Genomic DNA, 22,053 nt, shown 5'->3' with positions numbered 1-22,053 from the left:
CAGCAGCAGATGGACACCTTGTGGGGAAACAATCTTACTGCACACATATCAATACACACACACACACACACACACTCTCTCTGCTGCCATGGTAACCACCGTGACTTCTCATAATATCACTGAATAATGATCAGTCAGTGTCCAGCATTTACAAAGCATTTATTAACAAAGTAGATTTCAGCTCTAAACTTCCTCACACTCGGAGGCAGTGTAACGTCGTTTCTTTCTGTTTCTTCACATCATGATTTATCACTGGTGAATATAAACGTCACTGTAAGAGGTCGCTGATGTTTCAGGCCGTGGAGCTGGACGCCTGGATTTCTTTTTTGTTTTTTCTGTGCATCCAGTAGGCTGCTGCTGTTACAGCAAACAGACCATAAGTAGCCAAGACACACTGTAAGAGAGCAGAGAAGAACATAATGATACGTAAACACGTAATGAATGTTCATATTTAATGCAGCCGGAGTATGTATATGCGTGTGTGTATTATGTACATTTCTGCGACCCTGCAGAGTGTAGCTATTAAAGTACTTCCTCCAACCAGTCAGTTCCACAGAAGCCGGGGCCTCAATGCCAAACAGCTGCCTCTGAAACCCACAATGGAACAACACATGCACACAATAAGAGGAAGCACTGCAGCCAGACTACTTGATTGTTTCTGACACAATTTGTCATGGTATTAAAGTTAGGTTTCGGGAGATTATAGACAAAGTAATGAAGTTTATAAACAACATTTTCATGCTTAAAGTGGCACCCCATGCACTTGAAAATTCATTATACAAGACTATGATTTAATGCATATTGACACACAGTGTGCATCATGTTGGCTGTCAACATTTCTGTCGTCTTCCATGTTGATATTTTTGTTTATAATTCTTTTTTTATTTTTATTTTTATTTTTCATCATTATTTACATTTTTTTTCTTTCCTTTCCATCCGTTGTGTATTTTTTGTTTTTTATATATTTTATGTATTGTTATCGCTCGGGAGGTGGGAGGTGGGGAGCGATGTTTGTTGAAGAAAAGAAAAATGGAAGGAATAATATTGTAATAATAATAATAATATAAAATGTGACATCAATGAACCCTGGGTGGCTGTGGCTCAGGAGATAGAACGGGTCGTCCATTAAAGGTAGGGTAGCGGTTTGATGATGGGGCCGATTAGACTGCTGTCAGGCCATTAAATAGGCGTCATCAGTCACTATAAGCCCCATAGATGTGGGTCAATAGGGACCTACTACACCCACTAGTACGTTTTATCATCTATTCATATGGTAGAGCACCGAAGGAAGGTATAAAAGAAGACGACAGCGTTCTTCTAGCGACTGTAGTAATTATGACAGGAGCAGAAGCGGAAGTCAGGCGTTGTAATATAGACAGTGTGAAACTTGTGTCTTTTTGGCCTAAACCTAAAGAAGTTGTAGTTTTGTTGCCTAAACCTAAAGAAGTTGTAGTTTTGTTGTCTAAACCTAAAGAAGCCTTTTTGTTTGTGTTCAAAACGTAACATTTCATTCAGTTTTACAACATGTTAGAACGCGTTGCTTTTTGTTTGACTTTCACTTTTACAACATAGTAGGCCCCTAATGACCCACATCTATGGTGCTTATAGCAACTGATAATACCTATTTAATGGCCTGATAACAGTGGAATCAGGTGCATGATAAAGACCCCGAACACCAAGTTGCTCCCAATGGCTTCTCTGTCATCAATGTGAATGTGTGATTGACAAGCAAAAATGAAAAGCTCTTTGTCCGATAAGCTAGAAGTGCTGCATGAGTGCAGTCTGTTTACAGCACCATTTACCGCGCCCGTATCAGATAACCTGAGAGCTATTCAGAGTCAAAACGATTGTGAAAGTATTACTGATGGGAACATGTAACCAGTTTATCGTCAGTAATAATCAGCTCTATATTACTGTATAATCTAGATAAAGGCCTTTTCTCTGCTTATTTAGTGAGGAGCTGAAAACACTGCACACAACCACTAAATACAAACTTAAATTGAAAACGATGTAATAAGAAACTTTGCAGTTCCTTTACAAGTGTCAGTGACAGTTTTTTACATGTTGAAACAGGCGGTTTGTTGAGGGGCATGACGAGGCAGAACTGGGATGACAAACTGGTTTACGGTCATGCAAATCACATTCAACACACACTTTGAATTTGATTAAACTGAATTATTCATAAAGCTCCAGCTAATCATCTGGACTTGCTGGCAGCATCGAGCTCATTCTCCACAGACTCTCTACACAGCCTTTTTTCTTTTTTGCCATGAGACTTTAACTGTGTGATAAAAGCTTTGAGCTATAATTCCCTTTGGGTGAAGATTTTGAAGTTTTTTTCCTATTAATGCATATGCTGAGATGTATTAACAAAATATCCCAATTCTCAGCTGCAACAGAAATACATGAAAAACTGTTTTTTTTCAGGAACATTTACTTTTCTTGATGATGACAATTTTTATCTAAATCACGTCACTAAATTTTATGAATGTGTTTAAAGCCTTTTTCAAGCTAGGATTTAAAACTAACGTGGTACAACGTGCGTCTGTTAAAGAATTGACATTTTGGGAAATACGCTTATTCACTTTCTTGCTGAGTGTAAGATGGCACGACTGATTCCACTCATGTCTGTACGACGAATATAAAGCTACCACCAGGAGACGTTAACCTTAGCTTAGCTTAGCATAAAGACTGGAAACGGGGGAACAGCTTGGCTCTGATAAACAGAAAATAAATCTGCCTACCAGCACTTCTAATTAAGCTTGTTTGTAGAAAACGAAGCATAAAAATGACATGTTGTAATAATTTGACATTTGGGGAATACACTTAATTACTTTCTGGTGAGAGTTATATGAGAGGATTGATACTACTCGCATGTCTGAACAGCAAATACAAAGCTACAGCTAGGAGGCAGCTGGCACTTGTTTCATACAGACACAAGAGTGGGAGCAATCTTTTCATCTAACTCTTTGCAATAAAGTGACAAGGTTTATTCCCAAAATGTAATATTATTCCTTTAAAGGATCTGTATGTGTGCTCTAGTAAACACATGAATCATCACATGAAAAATGTAGTTGGATGCTTGTCATCCTGTTACATCAGGGGTCTCAAACTCGCGGCCCGCGGGCCAATTGCGGCCCGCAAGACGATATTTTGTGGCCCCCACCTTGATATGAAAGTTTAATGTTAGTGCGGCCCGCAAATTTTTTTTTTTTTTTATAAAGTTTTTTTTTTGCGGGCATTTTTTTCATTTTTATTGACAGGACAGTGGATAGAGTCTTGGAAAGGGGGGAGAGAGAGTGGATGCGGAAAGGGCCACAGGCCGGATTCGAACCCGGGCCGCCGCGGTCAGGACCAAGTCTTGTTACATGGGCGCCCGCTCTACCAACTGAGCTAACCAGGCGCCCTCGGCCCGCGAGTTTTATGTGAATGGCAGTTTGCCGCGTTGTGTGTGGAAGGTCCCTTTGTTGCGCGAGCCCGAGCTGAACGAACCTACCAATCACAGTGGGGTATATGGCTCCCGGAGGCGGGCAATCGGCCGGGCTTGATGCAAGCAGAGAAACATTTCACAACAACTATGGCGGCGCCCGTGTAACATCGCATAAACTCGATTAAAGCTTGATTTATACTTCTGCGTTGAATCGACGCCGTAGCCTGACGTGCACCTCTCCAGAAATGTAACTACACGTCGCGGCGACGCAGACCGCAACAGCTGTGATTGGTCCAGTCTGTCAGCGATGCTGAGCGGCCAGGACCAAGTTCTACTTCTCTCTGCCTCCATCTTTTCAATGTTTGTTCACACAAATCCACTCAGATATATTTTCTCTTTTCGGCGTTGCAGTAATGTCAGTAAAAGTTCTGTGGTTCAACAGTTATGAGCTCCAACTCCCTCAGTTTCTGTTTGTAGTACAAGAAGAAGAAGAAGAAGAAGAAGGAAACTCATAGAGACGCCGCCGCCAACTAGCGGTTTGGTGGTGTAATTGCAGAGCAACACAAACACAGCAGGCACAACTTTATTGCGGAGTGACACCAAGTGGAATGAATATATATCTTGTCTTTTTCAAAGCCTGCAGTGAAGAGAAAGGTTGGTGACGAGCACAGACAATTTCAGGAAAAGTGGGAGACACAATAGAGGCCATGTTCAGAAGAACCGTTCATGTTCTTCAATGTTCCATTCATGTTCAGGACAGTTCATGTTCAGAAGAACCCATTCAAGTTAAAGAACTGTTAATAATGACGTTTGAGAAGATTGTTTTTTTTTTTAACAAAGCTTTTTTTGTGGAATACCTGATGCGGCCCAGCCTCACCCAGACTCTGCCTCCAGCGGCCCCCAGGTAAATTGAGTTTGAGACCACTGTGTTACATCGTCTCTTTTAAAAAAAATTAAAAAAGTGTTCATCTGGAACATTTGATTTACATCACATGAAAGCAGAACATAAGGATTCATGTGAGAAGAGGAATAATTTCCGTTATGAACATTACAGTTGCATGTGTGTGTGTGTGTGTGTGTGTGTGTGTGCGTGCCGGTGGCGACAGCAGAGTGCTGACGAGGCTGCTCTGCTCATAATGCTGATTTATTTTGCAGTATAGCAGAGTAAAGAGGAAACCCTTTTTCCCCCTCAAGCCTGATACCGATTCAACGACGTGAAACCACGTCGTTGACTGGAGCATGATGGGTTGGAGGATGGCTGTTTAAATCATTTAGAAAACAGCAGCTGTGCTCTCGTTTTTTTCCTGATTCTATTAAGATTTTACCGAGAACAATTTGATTGTAAATCCGTGTCCCACTTTAGCAGATAAACAACCTGGAACAACCACATTAAGTGGAAGTGCAGCCCTACAGCTGATAGCGTCTTGCTCAAGGGCACTTCTTAGAGAGGAATTACAGACTAAATGCTTTCAGTTTTCATTTGTTTGCACTGTTTACACATAATCACATAGATTCTTGTTGGCATATGATGTTAATACAGGTGAACTTTACAACAATACTTTTTCTGCTCCCTTTAATTTCCTCTGTTGCATTTTTAAAATACGCTGGGAGAGAGGGTTTAGTCAGCGTATGAAGGTGTAATTACTCTCCAATTCTAAATTAGACACTAGTAAGCGACTATCTGGTTCCCATGGATACTTGACAATAAAAATCTCCTTTTAGATGGAGCACAAATCAGATGCTCTAAATGTCATAATGAGCATATCAGACACCTTTGTCCCTTTAACACAGATGAGATCACTGGACGAGGGTGTAGTAAAGTTTATATCACAATGACTAATAGATTAAACAATCAAAAGGAGAAAAAAACTATAAAAATATGATATAACTTAAGATTTACCCATGAGATTTGAAATAGTGATGAATGTGTATTAGAAAACAATACAAAAATTAAAAACCCACAACTCTCAAAGCGTTATTTTCGGCAGCAGCCAGCAGTTTTCAGTCAACAGGCTCTAAAAACAATGGTGGAAAGTAACTAAAGTACATTTACTCAAGTACTGTACAATTTTGAGGTACTTTGCTTGAGCATGCCCATTTTCTACTTATTATTGTATTGTACTTTTTACTCTAAATTAAATTTATTCGATAACTTAAATTACTTTGCAGATTCTGGTTAATACAAAATAAGTCAACAAATAAATTATGATGCAATATTTCTATTATTATTGACAAACTACCCAGCACATTAAGCATATAAAGAAGTTAAAATGAACCCCTCCTTTACCAGCTGTAACATCAGTGGTGCTTACATTAATGCATCAATAATTATAATGCAATAATGTAATATAGATATTCTGAAAAGGGACATTCTGCATAATGAGTACTTTTACTTAATATATTTGCTAATACTTTTGTACTTATATTTAAGTAAAATTTGGAATGCATGACTTTTACTTGTAACAGAGTATTTCTAGTAAGATCTGAGTACTTCCTCCATCACGACTAAAACTCCAACCCTGTTTTGGGACTTGTTTAACACAAAAAAAACTCTTGAGAACACTTCCACACATATAATATAATATACATATTAGCATAAATCACCTTGGTGTTGCTTGTTGAAGTTTGTTTATTTAAGTGCAATGAGCTCATTGTTGCCCCTTGTGGCCGTTGAGGAGAAAATCACCCACTACATCTGCAGTTGTGTTTCTGACCTTTGGCCTCAGGGGGGCAGTAATGAGTCCACTGCAGTTTGGCTCACCAGAAAGGTGAGATTTATACTTTATCAGAAGTGTTTTCAGACAGTATTTTAAAATATTACAAGAGAAAATACCTCAAAGTTGAAGACTAACTGGTTGTTTTGGGGGAATGTACGTCTGGTTAACCGCCTTACCTCTGTTAAAGAGAAGTGCATCCCCAAAAAAAATGTATTGAAGGATTAATATTGATATTTTAGCAAGTAAGAAATATGTGTGTACTTCAAAATAGCCTCCCACCATATTTGTTGTTCTCACCTAAGACTTTAATCTGAAGTTTTAGGCAATTATTGATTAAACTACTTTTAGACTTTTTTTTTTTTAATTAAATGTTTTAGAAATATGTCTAAAACTATGACAGATGCCTATATTTACCAGAGCACATTTCTATCCATCTAATGTTAGATTTTCTTTTAAAATACTATTATATTATACTATTATACTATTAATATTATTATACTATTATACTATATTATTGATATCCCTACTTTTGCACAGCTATTTGCTATTTTATATAGGCCTATATGTTTCCTACCTTTAGACTGTTTATTGTACTGCTGCAAAGCGAATTTAGCTTCTGGAGATCAATAAGGCCTTATATGTATGATGTGGTAATATGCATTTTTAATTTTTTCTTAAAAGCCTAACCAGAGACAAGGTCTGCAAAGTAGCTACGGCTATAAAATGTTCTATGTACATTGCATCGGTTGCACTTTAATTAAGTGTAACAACGCCTACATGTATTGTCCCTGTCAAATAATAAATAAATAAATAAATGAATGAATGAATGAATGAATGAATGAATGAATAAATAAATAAATAAATAAATAAATAAATAAATAAATAAATAAATAAATAAATAAATAAATAAATAAATAAATAAATAAATAAATAAATAAATAAATAAATAGATAGATAGATAGATAGATAAATTAATAAATAAATAGATAGATAGATAGATGGATAGATAATAGAATAGATAGATTGATGGATAGATGGATAAATAAATGAATAGATAGATAGATAGATAGATAGATAGATAGATAGAGATAGATAGATAGATAGATAGATAAATAGATAAATAGATAGATAAATAGATAGATAGATAGATGGATAAATAAATAAATAAATAAATAAATAAATGAATAAATAAATAGATAGATAAATAAATGAATAGATAGATGGATAAAAAAATAAATAGATAAATAAATGAATAAATAGATAAATAAATGAATAAATAGTTAATGAATAGATAGATAGATAGATTAATAAATAAATAAATGTGATCAAACCAAACCATCTAAACAGATCCATTTCCATGCTGTTAATCGACTAATCTTTATTTAAGTTCATCCCACCCCTGCAGACTGGACATGCAGCTGTTTCTTACCTTCACCTCTGTGATGAGGTGGCCGAAGCTGGTGAGAGGGATCCTCGTATTAACAGGAGAAGTCGGCATAACTGGACACAGTTTGAATGAAAATGTTGTGCTACACAGTTTATCCTTCCTCACACATTCACTTCACAGTCTCAGGCTACATTTAAACCAATATTTAGAGGGTGAAAACTGGTACTTACTGCTCTGTTAGTTGCAGAAGGGACACTTACACAATTATGTCTCATGTGTTTTCAATGTGTTCCTGGGTCTCTCTGACGTAGCAGCACATTCTGTCCAATCAGGTGTGTTCTCTGCAAAGCGCGAACCAATAGGAGGCAGGCTGGTGGGCGGGGCTTAGGGGAGGTTACACAAACAGCTGATCTAATAGCAGCCTACCTGTAATGTCTCTATTCAGCCACAAGAGGGAGCAAGATTAACATTTATAACTCTGTTTGTCCACCTGCACAGAGGTTGAGTCAGATATTAGCAAAACTAGTTTGAGGTTTTTACCTTTTGTTTTATGGCTTCCTAGTAATTTCCTGAGAAGCTGGTAACATGTAATTTTTTGGAAATTATTTGAAAGGGTCTGAGTCATTTCCAGTAATGAGATCTTTTAATTGCTGTATTATGTATGATAACCTGTAATTTACACCTACACTGGAAACTTTTTAGTTTTGTGTGTCAAAGTTGAACTATGTGATTATTTTTAAATTACTGTAGCAATGGTGAAAGTAACTGGAGTACCATTTTGAGGTACTTATACTTGTACTTTATACTTCTACCCTGCTACAATTCAGAGGGAAATATTGTACTCTTTACTCCACTACATGTATTTAACGGCTATAAGTCTCCAAGTAGACCACTTACACTTACACACCAAAAACTGACAATAACTGCACTATACTGTATAATGACTGTGCAATATCATTATCATTATTACTACTCGGGTGTAATTCATACTGTGCAATATTTCCAGGTGGAATTTCATTTCATTCTCACTGTGCAATATCATTTTCCACTTCCAATTTTGTTAACAGTCCGTTTATTGTCAATACTGTACATACTGCTCCTATTTTTATACTTCCTTCTATTCAAATGGTTCATATTTTGTTACACTTTGTTTAGCTCTTTTTTTTACTGTGTTAGCTGATGCATCTTGTTTTTTGCAGTATCCCCTTTGCTGCTGTACACTGCAAATGTCCCCACTGCAGGACTAATAAAGGAACATCTTATCTTATCTTGTCTTAAATACTAATTACGATAGCTGTCACATAAATGTAGTGGAGTACAAAGTAGAATATTTATGTGATGAAGTAGAAGTATAAAGAAGCACAAAATGAAATACTCGAAATTCTACTGTACTTGAGTGCAATTTCATGCTGTAATGGAAAGTAAAAGTACTTGAGTAAATGTACTTTTACCTTCCATCACAGCAGATAATTGTTTAGATTAGATTAGCAATGGCGAAAGTAACTAGATACATTTAATCAGGTATACTTAAGTACTATTTTTGAGGTGCTTGTACTTCAGTGGGGATTTCCTTTTTTATGCTACTTTTATACGACGCTCATTTCCATTATTTGCACTAAGGAGGTATTTTCCAAACTTACAAACTGGGGATCACATCCCCCTTCTGCAGAATTTAGTCATTTGTGCAGAGGACAGATCTTCTAAAAGAAGAATTCTGATAATATAACTAACTAACTATTTATTTAACTAACTAACTAACTAACTAACTAACTAACTAACTAACTAACTAACTAACTATCACCAAGGAAGGCTTGTCTTAAAACTGTGTTTGTCTTCAGTGTCTAAAGGCATGAAGACATGAAGACATTTTTATTGTTATGTTTGCGGGTTATGCGTCCGTCCGTCCGTATGTATGTACCATTCTCGTGAACACGATGTCAGGAATGTCTGGAGGGAATTTCTTCAAATTTGGCACAATGATCCACTTGGACTGAAGGATGAACTTATTAGGATTTGGTGGTCAAAGGTCACAAAACACGTTTTTGGCCATAACTCAAGAATTCATATGCTAATTATGACAATTTCACATAAATGTCTAACAGGACAAAATGATGAAGTGAAAATGATGAAGTGATGACATTTTGGACAGACATAGATGTAAACTGCAACTTGACTGGTTGGCATACAACCGTAAAGCAGTAATTTTAGCTTTGCCTTCCCACTTCTGCCACCACAGTCCATGTTCACTGCTGAACTGCAGTCAGTGATAAAGAGGAAGTACGCATTCACAGGGAAAGTGTGTGAATGTGACGGAAATTGGGATCAAGTTTCAGAACAACAACCTGGACAGGTCTACTCACTCCAACACTATACCTGTGAACCCCCTGTAAATGCAAACCTTGACTTTCTGCATTTTATTTATTGGTCTACCAATGACTAGTTGTTGACTGTATAATCCCACTACACACTCACTGTCATGATCAGTATCTCGACCAATATTTGAAGGTAGCCACTCTTAAAAAATGTACAACTTGTCAAGTCAATTTTATTTATATGGCTCAGTATCACAAATCACAAATTTGCCTCAAGGAGTTTTATAATCTGTGAAGCATACGAGACCCTCTGTCCTTTAACCCTCTTTTATCCAGATGAACGACATGTTGCACAACCTTGCTCTTTTTGAGTTTACAACTGTAAGTGTTTCCATCTCAGGTGCACTTTTCCAAGTAAACCATCAGGTCGTTCATGAAGCTAAACAAGGTTGTACATTTTATGAAAGCCATTTCTAGCCCACATTTACCACTAGATTATTTATTTGCATCTTATTTCTATACAGCCTCTCCTGGTTAGCAAAGAGCATTCAAGACCACCTGAATCTTTTAATCCTCTCCATGAACTCCTTAATTTTCTATACAAATGGAATATTAAATTCCTCAGAAAAATGCCAAATTGCACCGAACAGCAACAAATACTTTATAGTTTACCTTGTAGTTGTTTTTTTTTCCTAGTTTACTTGTATTTTTGGGGATATTTTGCAGATTTCATCCTATATTTTACTCATTCCTCATTCAGGTATTTTAGGGATACTTAAATATCCGCAAAAAAAACCTAAAATATATCTGACAAAAATATCAGTAAAATATCCGAAAAAATATTAGTAAAATATCAGAAATGAATTAATAAAATATCCCAGAAGATATTCATAAAATATCTGAAACATATTTGTGAAATATCAGAAAAAAATAGTTGAATATCAGATAAAATATTAATAAAATATCCAAAACAAATCTACTAGAATATCCGAAAGCATTAGTCACATATCCAAACCATATCAGTAAAATATCCCAAAATATATTAATAAAATATCTGAAAAAATATAAGTAGAAAATAGTAAAATATCTGAAAAAATATAAGTAGAAAATATCTAAAAATGACTACTAAAATATCTGAAAGCAATAATTAAATATCCAAACCAAAATATCCCCCAAAATACTGGTAAAATATCTCAAAAAGTATCAGTAAGCTAGCTAAAATGCCAGTTAAATTAGATATATTGATCATATTTTAATCTCAAAAACAGGTCAGAAATGCAAATTCAAGTCAAATTTGATTTTCATTGAATGCCTCTGTGCAGCTAAGCAGTATCATTGCTCGTATGGTTGCTTGGAGTTGTGGGCAGGTGACAGATGATGATGAACACCTTTTTAAGACCCTTTCTCACATTAAACCTGTAACATAACAGGTTCAAATCTTCATCTCTGTCATTCACACATAACCTCCCACACATAACATGACTATTCCAGAGGAATTAAAGCAACAAGCAATCATACCAGCAATGATTGTTTAGCTGCACAGATGCATTTAATGAAAAATGACATGGCCCTGGCTTTCTGTGTGCCATTTTAATTAACCACAGATTAATTTAGGAATATGCAGCAAGTAAGCACAAAGCTATAGGACCGTCATCAAAACAAAGCCTCGAGATAAGAAAATCGGGCTCACTTGATTAAACACAACTTTATTAGTAACATGCATAAGTAGAATTTGACTTAGGGGTCCCAAGACAAGACAGGGCCACAAAAAAGGTGATAATTAAAGCTTCAGTAGGCAACACGTTTTTGGCATCATTGGGCAAAAATTCTATAATAATCTTTCAGTATATTGTAATTCAAGTGTTCTGAGAGAAAACTAGACTTCTGCAACTCCTCATGGCTCTGTTTTCAGGCTTTAAAACATCTAGCCTGTGACGGTAGACTTTGGCCAATCACAGTTAATTTCAGAGAGAGAGCGTTCCTATTGGCTGTGCTCCAGCTGGTGGGCGGTGCTTGGTATTTCCTCAACAGATCTCAACATGGCTGCCAGGTCACAAATGTTCTCATTTTACAGTAAACAGTACACTACAAGATGTTTCTGAAAACATTTGAGGTGAGAAATAGGCATTACAGTAACAGAATCTTGATTCATATTTGATCAGCGCTGCCTAGTTTGACCGTTTGATTGGAGTTTGGGAGTGATTGACAGCTGCTCAGAGACAGCAGGCTCTAGCTCGTCTCTGATTGGTTGTTTTCCTCTGTTCTCTGAAATTTTGCAGATGCCATTAGGAGCACCGGAGGACCCAGAGGCACATGAACACAACTTTATTAGTAACATGCATAACTACAACCAGATTTTGACTTAGGGTCCCTCGACAAGAGAGGGCCACCAAAAAGGGAATAATTAAAGGTCCCATATCGTGCTCATTTTCAGGTTCATACTTGTATTTTGTGTTTCTACTAGAACATGTTTACATGCTGTAATGTTTAAAAAAGACGTTATTTTCCTCATACTGTCAGCCTGAATATGCCTGTATTTACCCTCTGTCTTAAACGCTCCGTTTTAGCGCATTTTGACAGAATTGCAACAGAATTGCGTTGCTAGGCAACAGCTGGGGTCCATGTGTACTTCCTGTCAGCTGATGACATTCACATACACTGCAACCAGGAATAAACTGGGACACATTCAGAATGTTTACATTTAAAATTGTGTCATGGGTCTAAATATTAAATATTGTATATTCGTGACATCACAAATAGGCAGAAATCCTGACAGCTTGTTATAAACGCAGAGTTTCTGAATACGGGCTGTGTGTATTTCCCTGTGGATTGAGTGTTTCGATACTTTTCCAGTATTTATATCGGACTTAAGCCTGCTTTTTAATAAAAAAAGTGAATATCTCACTTTTTTATAATATGGGACCTTTAAGGACCTGATTCTTAATCAAATTATTATTAGAGCTGCTGAATCTCTGGACTGTTTTAAGCGGCTTCTAAAAACCCATCTCTATAGGCAAGCCTTTCTATAGGCCTCATCTACATGTGTGTTTGTCTGTTTTTGTTTGATCTGTTTCTCATTGTTTCTGTGTTTCATATTGTAATATTTCCTTGTTTTTATCATTATTTGATGTATAATTTGAGTGTGAAGCACTTTGTAACGGTGAGTTTTAAAAGGTGCTATACAAATAAAGCTTTACTTACTTACTTACAAGACAGGGCCAAAAAAAAGGGAATAATTAAAGACCTGATTCTTAATCAAATTAGGCTGCCGAAACCTATTGGGGGCCCCTGAGTCTATAGGGCCCAAGGGTTATTATAGTGATCCAGCCTTGTGGGTGTGTGTGTCTCCTGCATCATCATGTGTCATCATAGTATATAGTATGTGCTTTAACTTGTGATGCTGTTGACAAGGACTGCTTCATAGTTGTGTGTGTAAACAACTGCGCGCACACTCTCACATCTGGTAGTTTTTGACAACAAGGGTATCATCATCATAGAGAGAAAGAGGAGAGAGCGAGAGAGAGAGAGAGAGAGAGAGAGAGAGAGAGAGAGAGGTGGTGGTGGAGTTGTAGGCTAAACACACTGTGAGAACAGGGAAGAGAAGGCGCGCGGCGCGGCACGGGGACCCGCCGGAAGAAGCAGCAGCAGCACCGAGAGAAGAGCAGCTGGACGCACACCGATAAATAACAACACCGGCAGCACGAGCTACACCGAGGCGGTCAGCGGGGCGGAGAGGAGGAAGAGGAGGAGGAGGAGGAGGAGGAGGAGGCACCACCTGCACCGTCTCTGTCGCTCTGTCTCCTCACCCCTCGTCGTCCCTCTCTCTCGGTCCGCCGCCGCCGCCGCCTCTTCCTCGTTAAGATGGCTGACCCCGGCAGCGACGGAGAGGCACCGGAGAGCGCGCGCGGCTTCGCCCGCCAGGGAGCCCTCCGCCAGAAGAACGTGCACGAGGTGAAGAATCACAAGTTCATCGCGCGCTTCTTCAAGCAGCCCACCTTCTGCAGCCACTGCACGGACTTCATCTGGTGAGTGTGTGAATGAGGACACAGGTGATTCACTTGCTGCTGCTGCTCGGCCTCCTCCTTCTCCTTCTCCTTCTTCCACACACTGACACACCGCAGTGTTTCATTCATTGTCATTGTCAAAAACACCGCGATGCGCCATCATCTCCTCCTCCTCCCTCCTGTTCCTCCACAATGCGACAGTGTCGGAGAGGTGGATGTGTTGTTGTGTGCAGCCGCAGAGCAGTCACTGCTGCTGCTGCTGCATGCACGGCGTTTTACTGCAACACCCATCTATCTCTGAAACTGGAGGTCTGGTGGAGGAATGCAGCTGGAGATGCACGGACACAGGGCCCCACTGTTGCTGCAGCTGTGTGTTGATGTGTGTGTGTTGATGTGTGTGTGCATGCGTCATTGTGCATCTTCTTGTGAATCCCCCCAAAAATCTCACCCATCAGATCTGCTCCCTCTATACAGAGTCTTTCAAAGCACAGCTCAAGACCCACCTCTTTTCTTTGGCTTTTGAATGAACTTGAATTGTGATTACTAATTGGCCTTTTATATAAATGCTCATTATAACAGTCTTTACCTTGGTCTCTGTCTGTGGATGTGTGAGATTTTGTTGTCTGCACTGTTGACCTGTTTTTATTCTGCACTGTCTGTAAAGCACTTTGGTCAGAAAATGGCCTATATGCAGGGAGAGAGATCTCTGCTGTGGGATTAGCAAGGTGTTCAAAAACTTTAGCTTAAATGACTATTTCTTAACAAATTACTATTTTTTTTTTCAATGGCTTTATTTTAGTTGTTCGTACAAACCACAAGCATTTAGTTGATTAAATCCTATCATCAATTTGAGTGAGAAAATTTGTAGAATAACTTTTAATTAAACTTCACCCTGTCTTGTATCAGATGTTTTTCTCTAACAGTCTTTTTACTCATTGATTTTATCTTGGTCTCTGTCTTGTGGATGTGTGTGTGGTTTTGTGTCTGCTCTGTTGACCTGTTTTTTTATTCTGCCTATGTCTGTAAAGCACTTCGGTCAGCTCATGTTGTTTTAAATGTGCTATAGAAATAAATTTGACTTGACTTGACATCCCTGTCTTCTTCTTTTTCCACAGGGGCTTTGGGAAACAGGGATTCCAGTGCCAAGGTAAGAGCAGCAGCAGCAGCAGCAGCATGCAGCAGCTCATTCACAAATCCCCTCTGCTGCATATGGCTGTGGGTGTGTGGAGACGGATGTTCACTGTCTGAAGAAGTGTTTGTTGTGTTCAAGGGGGGCCGCAGGTCTTGCACACTGTTTAGAGTGACCTGTTGGCTCTTTTCGTTGACGGTGTGTGTTGGTGTGTTGGCAGGCAGGTGTCAAACTCAATGCAGGTGCTTGCCAGCAGTGATAAATGAGAGTGAGAACACTCAGGCTTGAAGAGACGAGTGTGAGATGTAAGAGTAGAAGAGAGTCGGCGGAGTGGTGAAAGCTGACACGTCTGGTTTTGGCCGAGGAGAAATGGGAGGAAGACACACCAGGAAGTTAGATTTTCTCAAGCTTTTTTTTTTTTTAACATCGAGCCTGATTGGGGTTGTAAAGTGGTGTGTGTGTGTGTGTGTGTGGGTGGGCGGGTGGCTGGTTGTGGTTGACGGGTGGGTGTCTAGACATGGACCTCTGCACACAAAATGGTTTCATAAACAGGCCCCTCTCAGCAGCATAGTGACACCCCTCAATCACATGCAACGCTACAGTAATGCAGCAAATGTGCTCGCTGGTATCACTTCCTCCTCGTCACTGACCCATCTGGCTCCAGTCATGTGACCATGCATCCTTGTGGGTTTGTTTTTTTTAGACCAGTTGTTTCCACTCTTTCTTAAGAATTCATTGATGTGTCATTTCATTAGAAGTAAAACAAAAAGTCCTGAGGCTACAGGCTTCTCGGCAGCTCCGGTGGTTTTACAGGAAATGCATTGGCGGTACAGAAAATGAACACTTGATGTGCTTGAGTGATTGCACGCGGCCTCCTGGACTAGTGAGCTATAGCGTGTGGCGATTTAACCTGAGCTGATAGCACACTTTAAGAGAGCACAGACCAATCGGAGCCTTGCACAGGTAGAGCTGCCGTCAGGTCGGGTTTCGTGGTGAGTTTCCGACCGTTAAGTGATCACTCTTAAATTCGTAGACGGCCTCTTATACAACAAAGTGGTCTAAGGGTTGTTTGTGATGTTGAGAGTCAGTGAACATTGTTCACACTGAAGATATAGAAAGGAGTTAATCCATTAATCAATCAAGCTCCCCAGTGAGCATTGATTTGGTGAGTGGCAGGTCAAAGGGTAGAGGCGTCTAGGGTACACTTACTGGCTTTTTCTCAGAGCTTTCAACCACATCTCATGGATGCCGTTTGCTCAGCTGTCATGGAGCTAAATTGGTAAATAAATTAGAATAAGTTTGGTAGAGCTGCACCAGTTAAAACTTGATCTTACGCAAGGATGGTTAATAAACTTATGACAACACCGGTGTTACCGATTACACCGGACATTTTACAAAAAAAGATGACACTCAATATATGTAGAGCGCTTACTTTGATCTTTACTGTCGGGTGGCGGTGTGTCTGGCCTCTCTGGCCTCTCTGGTAGAGCTTTTGCTACGAGGCTGCAGGTGTCTACCTGGCGCAGCTGCGCCGCGCACACCGGCTGTGACCGCTCCGTCCTCCTCGCGCCGATTGCCTCATTAACGTTGTGGTTCCCTGATAGCATTGGGTTTACATCTGAAATATTGCCAAATAGGCCATCCATCCATCTTCAACCGCTTATCTCGGGTTGGGTCGCGGGGGCAACAGCTCCAAATAGGCGTGTTTGCTTTTCACTTCAACACCAAATCTTCCGCCATCTCTGGGTCTGTCAACTCTCTCGCCCCGTGTTTGTGAAATATGACTCCTGCTACTCTTACGGAGCAGATGCATTCACTGTCAGATTGTAGTGTCCGCCGTCAGACTATCTATTGATAACACAGCGCTGATATGCCAAAATTAACTAAATGGGTTTTATTTCCTTAACAAAAGCAAAACGACGGTGGGGTGGTGGGCACGTGATGTAATCGGCGTGTGCTCGACCACCGTGTAACACCGGTAACACGACTACCGCGTCAAGCCTAGCGTACACAGACACGTTCCACACATACAAACTAGAAAACCTCCGGACATCAATAAAATGAACTCCGTTGTTTGTTGTATTTGCCAGAACAACATGAAAAGTAAAAAAATTAAAAATGTGTGTGTGCGTGCTTTTAACAAGAAAGGACCAAGGACGGGGAATACAAACAAGCGTCCAGTTTACTTTTCTATTGCATGTTGGTCCGTCCGGACTGAGGCACCCACGTGAATGCAGATGCCTTCAGTCGATTAATCGATTAGTCAATCGAAATAAATCTAATTAGCAATTATGTGGATAATTGTTTAATCGTTGATGTGATTTTTCAAACAAATAGTCCAAAAATCTGATTCTCAAATGTGAAAACGTGCTCCTTTTGTTATATTCTTACAATAAATTGAATTTTTGGGGATTTTGTTGCTGTTGTTGGTCTGAGAAAAGAAAGACATTTGATAAAGTAAATAAGTTCTCCTATATTCTTGGCACACGGGAGAAGTTTCAGTTGGTTGCAATCTGCAACCTCGCCACCAAATCCTACACACTGCGCCTTTAATTGAGGAAATAATCAGCAGATTAATCAATAACAAATACAGTTGCAGCTCTAATATTTGGTTAACTCAGTCTAATAACTTCGGCTAAATTTGGTTGAGAAGTGCGTTTGTTTAGACATCTAAATTACTTTATGACGTTGTGTTTTGATGACTATATCTCAAAGTGTTGATAGGACCTTATTTTCACTCAGATGTCTTTTGACCAGTAGATCCCCAAATCGACGCTGACTGGGTTATAGCAGTAAGAAAACAGTCAGTAATGTTCATTTGAACCGGATCTACCTAAACAGTTATTTGAGTTTTTCCCTTTAATTTGACCTGATCCTGAGAGAATAGTTGGAGGTTGGTAAATGGCAAGATGGAGAGGATTGTTGTGTGAAACGGGTCAAAAGGTTGTTTGTGATATCGTGATCAATGGTCACATTGAACCTACAGTATAACAAGTAATTAACTTAAACTATGGCTTAATCAGAAGTGAGTCTTTTGGAGGGAAAAGGGGCCTTAATTTAAACTTACTTGAGAGAATAGTTGAAGTTTAGTAACAAGAAATGGTGTTGATTTTAAGGATTTTGTGAAGGGGTCAAAAGGTTTCTTGTGGTGTTCAGTGTTCACATTGAAGCTATAAATAGGAATTATGTAATTTCAATTTAAATATGGATGAAACAAATCTTCACCTCAAATACCCGGTAAGAACTGATTTGATGACGCGCAGGTTGAAGGATACGTGGTAGTTAAGAGCAGCTTGTGAGTCCCATTAATTTTAAAACATATCTGCCTACACACGCATGTCATTAGATTATTGTGACCTAACATGAGAATTTAATTCTCAGGAAGTGTTGTTTGGGTGATTTACAAAAGACTTATGTTAAAACTGGTCGTATTTTGTTTGCAAAGCAGAGTTTTTATACATTAAGGGTACAAATAATTGAGATCTAATACTGTATTGTACCACTTAATGCTGTAACTGTATGTTGATCTGAAAGAAGAAAAACACACAATGTGCCATCTCAATGAATGAGGCCCATTCTGTTTGCTTTCATCCCCTTTTAGTAGTATTAGTATATTGAACAGATCATTCACATACGAAACATTGAAGTTGGAAACATCATGGGAAATAATGAAAACACCTTTTACCAGAATAAAAGCAGCTGTTTTTCTTTCTTCTGCTATTATATTTATTACATAAATATATGCTACCTGAAGTTATGATCATGTGTGTATACAGTATAGTGTTATGAGGATTGCTGTCTGACATACAGCACCGTCTTATAATCCCAAATGTTGGTAGGACAGAAATAAAGTTAACTGACCAACTCTTTGCTGTTTCAACAGCATTTAAACAACTATATTTGAATGTGTAGCTGTGACCTGCCTGTCGATTAATCAATAAGTCAATAGGCAGAAAATGTGTCGTCAACTATTTTGATAATCGATTGATCTTTTGAGTTTTATATGATTGTCAACTGAATATCTTTTTTTTTTTTTACGGTTTGGACATTTGAAGATGCCACCCCAGGCTCTGGGAAGCGGATGGGCATTTATGGACATTTTATAGATTAAACAACTAATTGACAGATGAACATTAGTTACAGCCCTACTTCACATTGAAATATTAACCCTTAAATGCGGTTGAAGCATCATTTAAATGGCAGACTTTGACCTGCCAACAAATCAGATTCTACTGGTATGACCGGTAGAAAACAATGAAAAACAGCTTGTGAGTCCTATTTTATTGGCTTTTCCTTTTGACTGACAATGACGCATTTGAGAGTCAGGTGGAGAGATGAAATTATCCGGAAGACGGACCTTCGGTTAGCTTGAATTGAAGCACATTGATTCTACGTCTGTCGTATGAAATGTGGTCTAGAAATCAAATTTGATTTATTGATTGATATGATTAAATTCAGCGCTGGGAGTCACAGCGGCTGGCACTGACCTGTGGACCGGCTGCAACAGAAAGTTTGCTCATCCAGTGGGGAGTCGGGGCAGTCCCCCAGGAGCAGTCCCCCGGGGACAATCCCCCAGGATCAGTCCTCCGGGATTAGTCACCTGGTATCAGACCCCCGGGATCAGTCCCCTGGTATCAGACCCCTGGCGCTGGGGTTTGCGCTGGCTGAATTTGAGTTTCTACAGCCGCTAACTGAAGGTCCGTCTCCCAGAGCTGCGGCATGCTCTCATGAAGACAGATAAGATAAGACGGCAGTGTTATTTTTTTATTTATTTTGTGGCCAGAGTTTACACATTGCAGCTTTAAGGACTCATGTTTGCTTAAAAGTTGAGATTGGATATTCATTATTGAAACTGCAGTTGGCAAAACAATCACCTCAAGGTCAATTATTAGCCATATTGGAGCTTTTGAGTGTATCACAACTGCTTAAACATAAAACCATGACATGCTCATGTCACAACTTCTGTTTCTAACCTCAAAGGTAAGATTCGTTTGAACATGTTGTGGCAGATGGCTTTGATTTGGGGACTTGCAGGTCATAACAGGATAAAACCGGGAAGATTTGTTTTAGGCGTTGCTTAAACAGCATTTCATGACTATATTTCAACTCGTAAATAAGACCTACTTGACAGTGAAATATAGTGTTTTAAATGCTGTTGAAACACAAAAAGGGATTCGCTTTCCAACCTGTCTTTTGACCAGCCTTTGAGCCACCAGAAAATCGAGAGAAACAGTTTGTGAGTCCTGTTCATTTGAAATGTATATGCCTAAATATGCAGTCAGTGGATTTTCTTTTCCTTTATTTTACCTAACACGAGAGAAAAGTGGGAGAGCTGTGTGAACGGTGGTGTCTTAAAGAGAGCGAGAGGAACAGGAAGAGTGTAGATAGAGTTCAGTATGAAAACAGTTCACTTCTTGGTCATGAGGAATGTCAGACATGTGGTGTAGACTTGTTCTGACGTGTGCGTCAGATTGTGTGTTTGAGACTCTGTATTGCACATGTGTTTGTGTCGTGACAATGGTGTCTTCTGTTGCATTGTGGGTGTGTTTTGAATACCTGTTCTGCAGGTGAAGCTTTCTCTTCTTTCTTTCCTGCTTTCAACTTATCCTTTTATTATAATGTATCTGTATGTGTGCACTGACAGCACCAAGAGGAAGTTTCTTTCAGCTCATTTCCTGCTTAAGAGAGATCCAGATGTCTGATCAGAGTTTATATTTGAGAGGTTACAAGGTCAACTTTCTTCTCGGTCGTCATATCAGATGAGTTGAGGGAAAATTTCACAAGACATTTTCTGATTTTGAAAAGCAAAAACTACTTTTTTTTTCACACAAATTAAAAACAAACTTCTTTTAAAATCAGCAAATTGTTATAAAATGTTTGTCTTTAAATTGGAAAAAGATGCTGAAAAGAAGCATTTAATCAAGAAACCAGTTATTGGTAGCGGTTGGTATTATTATGTTCCTACAAAGGCCTTTTTCACTGCAGACGTTTTAACTTGTTATAGTTGGAAAACCTGATAACATTAATGATCTAATGGTTCTGTTATGTTTAAGTGTCCCAGTAAACCATGACAGTTATTATATGGCTACTTACTTAAGAAATCAATATTTTGACACAAAAACGGTCCGCCAGAGTCTGATATCAGAGCTGCGCACATGGCAACGGTCTGCTATCAAGAAATTACAGACCGCAGAACGCCGTGATTGACCAATCAGAATCCAGTATTCAACACAGCCGCGTAATAAAATGGAACTAAATGGGTTTTATTTCTGTAAAAAAAAAAGCTAAACAACGGTGGGGACGTAATGTAATCGGTGTGTGCCCGACCATCGTGTAATACCGGTAACACCGACTACCGCGACAAATCTAGGCGCAGATGATCGGACAAGTGGAGCAACGAGTGCCGAGTACCGATCCGATACCAGTGTTTAATTAACGAGCTGTATGCCTCACTGTGTTAAAGTGACTGGGATCATTCTTTTAACATCAGGCTTGACTTAAACATGGCTTTCATAACTTTGTAAAACAAAATGTAACAAATACATAGATGTAAATTTTGTGAATTATTTATATTTAAAATAATAAATCGTACACCAAAAAAAACTCAAAATCATCAGGAATTACAATTCAAGTGTAAATCTTTTTAATGCAGCAACAAATTGATCAAAACTTAAACAGGAATTAAAATTCCAGTATATAATGTATATAGTATGTAAACATAAAATGTAATATAATATGTCGACCCCATTGTCACCGTTCACCGATCCAGCTATTTGAGTCAGTATCGGCCCGATATCCGATCCGATTATTGGTATCAGTGCATCGCTAATTGAGATATTTCAGTCCAAAGTGCTCTAAATCCATGCATGTTAATCTAATCAGTAATATAGAGGACATTTCAAAACACAGAAGGATTCAGTGTTTTAATCAGTCAGTCAGTGTTTTATCATCCAGTATGTTCTTATCGGGTTGCAGCTGCGTCACATCTGCTCTTACACCAAAAGTTGACTGGAGCGAAACATTTCTTGTAGTCTTGTTGAGGAAGCTGGTTATTTCCACTGATCTGTCCACTTC

At 38.8% G+C, this 22,053-nt stretch overlaps 2 protein-coding genes across 3 annotated transcripts in view; one reads left to right on the top strand and one right to left on the bottom strand.

Moving 5' to 3' along the window:
- Positions 1–142: 142 nt before the first annotated feature.
- On the bottom strand, positions 143–7,862 carry LOC141764399 (ATP synthase F(0) complex subunit k, mitochondrial-like). Its single transcript, XM_074629624.1, has 4 exons — positions 7,765–7,862; positions 7,577–7,647; positions 495–587; positions 143–394 (listed from the first exon to the last, which is right to left on the bottom strand). The coding sequence occupies exons 2-4, from the start codon at positions 7,643–7,645 to the stop codon at positions 293–295; spliced, it is 264 nt and encodes an 87-aa protein (XP_074485725.1). The 5' UTR covers positions 7,646–7,647; positions 7,765–7,862; the 3' UTR covers positions 143–292.
- A 5,542-nt stretch (positions 7,863–13,404) lies between these two features.
- LOC141764398 (protein kinase C beta type) overlaps positions 13,405–22,053 on the top strand; it is a 37,430-nt gene continuing 28,781 nt past the window's right edge. The window contains exons 1-2 of one of the 2 annotated variants that reach the window (XM_074629622.1): positions 13,405–13,871; positions 14,966–14,997. In XM_074629622.1, the coding sequence (XP_074485723.1) occupies positions 13,708–13,871; positions 14,966–14,997 (196 nt within the window). In that variant the 5' untranslated portion in view covers positions 13,405–13,707. The remainder of the gene's footprint in view (positions 13,872–14,965; positions 14,998–22,053) is intronic. The other variant, XM_074629623.1, reaches the window with a different exon arrangement.

This window comes from Sebastes fasciatus, chromosome 3, assembly GCF_043250625.1.
Source record: "Sebastes fasciatus isolate fSebFas1 chromosome 3, fSebFas1.pri, whole genome shotgun sequence".
Classification (NCBI taxonomy): Eukaryota; Metazoa; Chordata; class Actinopteri; order Perciformes; family Sebastidae; genus Sebastes; species Sebastes fasciatus.
This window is presented reverse-complemented; position numbering and strand designations above follow the sequence as displayed.